The sequence below is a fragment of the Elephas maximus genome, chromosome 2, assembly GCF_024166365.1.
Source record: "Elephas maximus indicus isolate mEleMax1 chromosome 2, mEleMax1 primary haplotype, whole genome shotgun sequence".
NCBI lineage: Eukaryota > Metazoa > Chordata > Mammalia > Proboscidea > Elephantidae > Elephas > Elephas maximus.
Window position 1 is genome coordinate 1,028,365 of NC_064820.1, and position 7,534 is coordinate 1,035,898.

At 60.2% G+C, this 7,534-nt stretch overlaps 1 protein-coding gene across 1 annotated transcript; it reads right to left on the reverse strand.

Moving 5' to 3' along the window:
• Nucleotides 1-570: 570 nt before the first annotated feature.
• LOC126061682 (uncharacterized) lies at nucleotides 571-5,198 on the reverse strand. Its single transcript, XM_049858424.1, is given in 7 exon segments — nucleotides 571-631; nucleotides 633-1,017; nucleotides 1,111-1,117; nucleotides 1,167-1,309; nucleotides 3,733-3,852; nucleotides 4,782-4,980; nucleotides 5,178-5,198. Coding segments are annotated over 7 exon segments (936 nt in total).
• Between the last annotated feature and the right edge of the window lie 2,336 nt (nucleotides 5,199-7,534).

Here is a 7,534-nt window from a genome sequence, read left to right on the forward strand (position 1 = left end):
GCAGACGGGTGGATGTTGCCACCTCCCAGCACAGCATGCAGGCAGGGAGGGGTGGGGAACACACTCCATGTTATAGTCTGATCAACCGCGTCGTCTGGGGCGGGGGGCTGCTCCCTGCTGTGACCCCCACCTTAGGGAGGGTCCTGCCAGCACGTCTGGGGTCTCCAGACTGCACTAACCGCTGGAAGGGGTCTCAGCTAAGGAGGGGCCTGGGGGCGGAGAGCTGGTTTGTGCATTTTCTGTTTCCTGTTTCCAAAACCAATTACTGTAATTCCTCCAGGTTGTTTTGGTTGGAAGGAGGGTGGATATTTTTTACTGTGGCTCAACCAGCCCCTTTTTAATAGCACTTGTAAAACTGTTTCCCCCTCCTCATCTAGAAAAGAAAGTGCATTTAAATGGGCCTCCACTTTGAGCGCTAATTTCCTCTCTCTGCAGAGGAAGCAGTGAAGAACCTTCAGGAGGCAGAGCTGGGCGGAGGCTGGTTAGGCTGCAGACAGGATGGAGGCAGGGTGCTTTTCCACAGGCCTGGGGGGCGGAGGGATGGGGGGCTGTGATGGGGGAAGTGACCCTCTACTCCTCCTTGCCCTGTCTTCCCAGGGAAGGGGACCCTCCTCCTCCCTCTCCTCCTCTTTCCTCCTCCTCCTCCTCCCTCTCCTCCTCCTCCTTCTCCTCTTTCCTCTCCTCCTCCCTCTCTTCCTCCTCCCTCTCCTCCTCCCTGTCCTCCTCCTCCCTCTCCTCCTCCTCCCTGTCCTCCTCCTCCCCCTCCTCCTCCCTTTTCCCCTCCTCCTCCTCCTCCCCCTCCTCCTCCCTTTTCCCCTCCTCCTCCTCCCCCTCCTCCTCTATCTCCTCCCTCTGCCCCTCTTCCTCCCCTCCCCTCCCCATCCCCCTCCCTCTCCTCCTCCCCCTCCCCCTCCCCTCCTCCTCCTCCCTTTCCTCCTCCCTTCTCTCTTCCACTTTCTCCTTCTCCCCCTCCTCCTCTATCTCCCCCTCCCTCTGCCCCTCCTCCTCCCTCTCCCCCTCCTCCTCCCCTTCTCCTCCCCCTCCCCCTCCCCTCTCTCTTCCCCTCCTCCTCCCTCTCCCCCTCCTCCTCTCCTTCTCCTCCACCTCCACCTCCCCTCTCTCTTCCCCTCCTCCTCCCCCCCTCCTCTATCTCCCCTTCCTCCTGCCCCTCTTCCTCCCTCTTCCCCTCCTCCTTCTCCCCCTCCTCCTCTATCTCCTCCCTCTGCCCCTCCTCCTCCCTCTTCCACTCCCCCCTCCTCCCCTCTCTCTTCCCCTCTTCCTCCTCTCCCTCCTCCTCTATCTTCTCCCTCTGCATCTCCTCCTCCCTCTTCCCCTCCTCCCCCTCCCCTCCTCCTCCTCCCTCTTCCCCTTCTCTTCCTTCCCCTCCTCCTCCCCCTCCCCTCCCACTCCTCCCTTCTCCCCCTCCTCTTCCTTCCTCCTCCCCTCCTCCTCCCCTTTCTTCTCCTCCCTCCTCCTCATCCTTCCTCTCTTCCTCCCTCTCCTCCTCCTCCCTCCTCCCACTCCTCTTCCTCCTCCCTCTCATCCTCCTCCCTCCTCCCCATCCTTCCTCTCTTCCTCCTTCTCTTCCACACTCTCCTCCTCCCTCCTCCTCCCTCCTCCCACTCCTTCTCTTCCTCCTCCCTCTCCTCTTCCTTCCTCCTCCCCCTCCTCCTTCTCCTCCTCCTCCCTCTCTTCCTCCTCCCTCTCGCCTCCTCCCTCTCCCCCTCCTCCCTCTCCCCCTCCTCCCTCTCCCCCTCCTCCCTCTCGTCCCCCCTTTCCTCCTCCCCCTCTCCTCCTCCTCCCTCTCCTCCTCCTCCCTCCTCCTCCTCCCTCCTCCCACTCCTTCTCTTCCTCCTTCCTCTCATCCTCCTCCCCCTCCTTCTCTTCCCTCCTCCCCAGCCTTCCTCTCTTCCTCCTTCTCTTCCTCTTCATTCTTTTTTCAGAAAGAGGATGCCTGGCTTGGCCAGTTGAGTTGAGCCCTGTCCTGGGTCTCTCCAGGCCCAGGCTGACTCTGACCTGCCTTGGGTGTGTTGCCGTCATAGTCTGCAAGGACACCTGCTTCTGCTGAGGTTTCTGTCCCGTGGGGAGGGCTAACCGTTCCCAGCCTGGGAAATTATGGCACCCATGTGTGTGTCCTGAGGCTGGGATGGCTCCTCCCTGTGACCATAGACTCTCTGGCTTGATAGTGAAGGTTGGAGCTGCCCCCACCAGGAGGGTTTAGATGCCTCTCCCTGAAGGAAATAGGATTCCTTCTGAACCCAGACTGGGCCCCATGGTCAGTGAGGGGCTGGGACATTTGGTGGGAGATTTTTCTGGAATCACGAGACTTTGTTTTGGTATGTTCATAGCTAATCAATACCAGCACTTGTTGGCAGTGCCTTAAGAGAAATACTTTGAGATAATTATATAGAAATGAGAGGAGCCTTGGTGGAACAGAGGTTAAAGCGCTTGGCTGCTAATCGAAAGGCTGGAGGTTCGAACCCATCAGAAAGATGTGGCAGCCTGCGTCCGTGATGATTTACAGCCTTGGAAACCCTACAGGGCAGTTTTACTCTCTCCTGCAGGGTCGGTCTAAGTCAGAATCGACTTGAGGGCAACAAGTTTGTTTCTGGTTTATATAGAAACAAGCAGCTCTTTTGCTTCCGATGAGAACATCAAGGTAAAAATGCTGAGGGTTTTCCGATCTACTTGATGGAAGCGGGCTTAGGGTGTGATGGGTGTACTCAGTAAAACTCCTCCTTGAAAACCCCATGAGCCATGTCAAGGCCACCCCGACAACATCCACACTGAGCAGCAGTTAGAGGGGCTCAATTTTAGTATCTGTTGATTTAAAAATATGTCCTTTATGTCCTAGTTATCTGTTCAGGAAAACTGTTGATGTTGTTAGTTGTGGTAGACTCAGTTTCAACACATGGCGACCCCGTGTACCACAGAAGGAAACATTGCCAGGTTTTGCCCCGTCTTCTCCATCATTGGTTCACTCACGTCTGTTATTGAGGCCGCATGTACTTCGAGTGCCTTCCGACCTAGGGGCTCATCCTCCAGCGCCACATCGCACAATGTTCTGTTGTGATCCATGAGGTTTTCATTGGCCGATCTCCTGAAATACATCTCCCAGGTCTTTCTTCCAGTCTGTCTTAGCCTGGAGCACCACTGAAACCCGACCCCCTTGGGTGGCCCTGTTGGTGTTTGAAATACTAGTGGCATAGCTTCCAGCATCACGGCAACATGCAAGCCACCACAGTAGGACAGACTGACAGACAAGGTGGTGGGGGGAGGAGTTGCCCAGGAAAACTAAAGTTGCTAAGCTTATCAATGAAAACAGACCTGCAGTGGGAGGGGCCACGTGTCCCTTAATGTTGCCCAAAGACCCTTGGGCCTGCCCCTTTGCCTTCGGGCACAGCATTGGGCCCGTGTGGTATCCCACCTGCAGGGCTCTGAGTGGGCCTGGGCTCAGCCAGTCTGGGCAGTCTGCCCACCCTTCAACTTACATTCACAGGTGGTTGGTCTGCAGCGGTGTGGGTACTCAGGTGCCGCCTGCCCTCCATGGGCATGTTCCTGTGCGTTTGGACCGACCCTTGACTTCTGCTCCCTGTGTGGTGGGGACATCTGGTGGTCACATGGGGCTCAGTGCAATGGCTGCCCTGTCCAAGTCTGCGGTCAGCATAGGGTGCTCACATCCCAGCAAACTCGCTGTGGGCATCCGCTGTCCCACCCAGGTTCTTGGCTCACCCCTGCCCATGTCCGCTGGTGTCCCGTGTGGGGGCTGGGCGGGGCCCGGTGAGGGCAGGAGCAGAGGACCTGTCCTGGAGGAGCAGCGGCCACACACCTGGGCAAGGGCATGAGCCGGCCCTAAAGGCGGTGAGGCCAAGGCCAGGAGAAAAGCTTTGGGCTCCTGTTGGCTCACTCCCAGGCTGCTCCTGTAGCACGGGTCCACCCCAGAATTTCTGATTTGTGGGCGGAGAACGCGCATCTGCCCAGGTCCCTGAGGATGCGCTGCACTGGTCCAGGACACTGTCTGAGGGCCAAGTGCTGGGCTAGACCTCAGAACCCTTCATTCTGCCCTTTGCCCCCCCTTCCCCCACTCTGCCCCCTCTCTCCGCCCCCCCCACTTCTCCCTGACTGAACCTGAGCGGCAGGTGGGGCCGGTCCCCCCCAAGAGCTGAGAGCTGCAGAGGGGCAGCCTGGCTCCAGCGCTCGGTCACAGCCCAGGTCAAGCTCCCTTCGCAGACACGTGGTTTCCCCGCCCCTTGGCGCCCCGATTTGGATATCTGGCAGCCCTGTGCTCTGCTCTCCTTGCAAAACCAGTGACAAAGCAGTGGTGAAGGGTAGACACAAGCCAAGCGTATCTTGGAGGCCGTAGACCAAGGCTGTCTGGCTGACTCCAAGCTGTCCACTTCCTGCAGAACCTACCTGTGCTACCTCAGCATGGATGTGGACTTCAGCTGACTTTTCTAAATTGGAACAACTTTCAAGAGCTTAGGACCAATCTAAAAACATTTGATTATCTGACTTGAAAGGAGACCCCCAGGTGTCCCCTTTGACCACGGATGCCCCTTGGCTGGGCAGTGTCATCAGCCCTGACCAGCTCTATGGTCACCCTATCCTTGAAGGCCAGTGATGTCCTGCCCTGATGGCCCTGCAGTCCCTCTTCAGAGCTGCCTTCAGCCAGGAGGACGTAGCTGCCTGACCGCTCAGCTCCTCCCCTCCTGGTGGGACGAGTCAGGACAGGAACACGACCCGGGGATCTCCTCTATCCCAGCCACGAGCTGTATGGGCACCATCCGCTGTCTTCTGTTGTACCACATCTCGCCCCTCAGCAAACCTTCGGCTCTGTCGGTAAAGCAGGCCACAGTGGCCCGTGTCTCTCCTCCTCCGCCACCACTTCCACCTGGTTCCAGACAGTGGCAGCTCTTGCCTGGATGCCAGGGCCACCTCCTCATGTTCCCTGCTCCTGCTCTTCCCGCGACTTCTAAGGCACTGCCCCAGTGGAATAAGACAGACACCAGCCTCGCCCTTGGGGTAGAGCCCTCTGGGAGCAGCACCCTCCCACCAGGTCCTGGCCCCCCGAAACTCCTCAACCACACCCACTCTGCTCCCAGGTTTTGCTGTCCTGCCCCAGGACCTTTGCACAAGGTCCTCTGCCTGGAGGCCCACCCCATGACTTGATGCCTCACCTCCTTCAGGTGGCCGGCCATGTTCCCTCTCAGGAGGCCTCTGAGGACAGGCTGCGCGCTCTTTCCTCTCCATGATGCTGGGTTGGTGAGACGCAAATGGAGAGGATGCGCTTTGTCACTGACATGTCCTAGCACCGAAGGCAAGGGCTGCACACTTGGACTCATGGCCGAGGGAACCCTAAGGACGCGCACCGCCACTCGGGGGCCTGCTTGTGCCCGACTCCCCGCCCATGTGAGCCCCAGGGTCTGAGGCTCTTTCCCCGGGCTGGTCCTGAGCACAGCCTGCAGAGACCCTCTGTGCACACGGCCCAGAGAGTGGCCCAGGAGGGCAGAAGAACCAACCATGGAATTGTGACATGGTGGCTGTGGGGGGAGGCCATGCCTAGCTGAGCAGGGGGCAGAGCGCATGGACCCTGTACCACACAGACCTGGGTGCACCGTATATACCAGGGACAGAGCCGGGTGGCTGCGGGCACCCTCTGGCTCCATATTCAAGGGCAGAAGTGCGGTACGTTCTTACATTTCAGCCCACGCTTCCCAACCCAGCAGCGCCTGGAGGACAGCAGGGCCGGCTCCCCAGGGACTACATTAGCCCACCCCGAGGTCCAGCTGAGATGAATGTGGGACCTGGCACACCTTGGCTCCCCGCTGAGCACTCTGCTGCTCTGGGGCTCCTTGGAGGTATGTCACAGACACATCGCCTCCCACCTGTGTGGAGGAACCTCCAGTGGCCACTGGCCATGGTGGGCGTGGGATGTCCTGAGCAGGTCGGAGACACTGGAACATAGTGCCCTGAGTCCAGACCTAGGCGAAAACCAGCACTCACGATCCATCTCACCACCCACCACCAGCGCAGGAGACCGCCCACCAGGCCCTGTCAACTGCAGCCCCCGACAGGTGGTAGGTGTGCATTCTGACTCAGTTGGGCAAACGAAGGTGTTGCATTTTCTCGTGTTCTGGGACATCTGCCTGCACAATGCTTACAACTCTTCAAAGTGTCTCCTCATGCCCTGGCTCCTCAATGGCCATAAGCCTGTGAGGTAGACAGGCAGGTGCTGCAGGTGGAGGGCTGGAGGTGGAGGGCAGGGGCTGGAGATGGAGAGCAGAGGCTGGAGGTGGAGGGCAGGGGCTGCAGGTGGAGGGCAGATACTGGAGGTGGAGGTCAGGTGCTGCAGGTGGAGGGCAGGGACTGGAGGTGGAGGGCAGGGGCTGGAGGTGGAGGGCAGGGGCTGGAGGTGGAGGTGGAGGGCAGGGACTGGAGGTGGAGGGCAGGGGCTGGAGGTGGAGGGCAGGGGCTGCAGGTGGAGGGCAGGGGCTGGAGGTGGAGGGCAGAGGCTGCAGGTGGAGGGCAGGTACTGGAGGTGGAGGTCAGGTGCTGCAGGTGGAGGGCAGGGACTGGAGGTGGAGGTCAGGTGCTGCAGGTGGAGGGCAGGGACTGGAGGTGGAGGGCAGGGGCTGGAGGTGGAGGTGGAGGGCAGAGGCTGCAGGTGGAGGGCAGATACTGGAGGTGGAGGTCAGGTGCTGCAGGTGGAGGGCAGGGACTGGAGGTGGAGGGCAGGGGCTGGAGGTGGAGGTGGAGGGCAGAGGCTGCAGGTGGAGGGCAGGTACTGGAGTTGGAGGTCAGCTGCTCCAGGTAGAGGGCAGGGGCTGCAGGTGGAGGGCAGGGGCGGCAGGTGGAGGGCAGGGGCTGGAGGTAGAGGGCAGAGGCTGCAGGTGGAGGGCAGGTACTGGAGTTGGAGGTCAGCTGCTCCAGGTAGAGGGCAGGGGCTGCAGGTGGAGGGCAGGGGCTGCAGGTGGAGGGCAGGGGCTGGAGGTGGAGGGCAGGTACTGGAGGTGGAGGTCAGCTGCTACAGGTGGAGGGCAGGGGCTGGAGGTGGAGGGCAGAGGCTGCAGGTGGAGGGCAGGGGCTGGAGGTAGAGGGCAGAGGCTGCAGGTGGAGGGCGGGTACTGGAGGTGGAGGTCAGGTGCTGCAGGTGGAGGGCAGGGGCTGCAGGTGGAGGGCAGGTACCAGAGGTGGAGGGCAGGGGCTGGAGGTGGAGGGTAGGTGCTAGAGGTGAGGTGGTAGGCAGGGGCTGCAGGGAGAGGGCAGGGCCTGCAGATGGAGGGCAGGAACTGGAGGTGGAGGTCAGGTGCTGCAGGTGGAGGGCAGGAGGTGGAGGTCAGGTGCTGCAGGTGGAGGGCAGGAGCTGCAGGTGGAGGGCAGGGGCTGCAGTCCCATTTACAAGTCACAGCCATGGGGCAGAATTTAAGGTGAAGGGCATCTGGCCGAGAACCACAGGCTCAGGATGCAGCCAGTGTTTGGATTCTGTGCTTCCTGAAGCTTTGTGGGCAGTTTCTCACAGGAATGAGGTGGACCC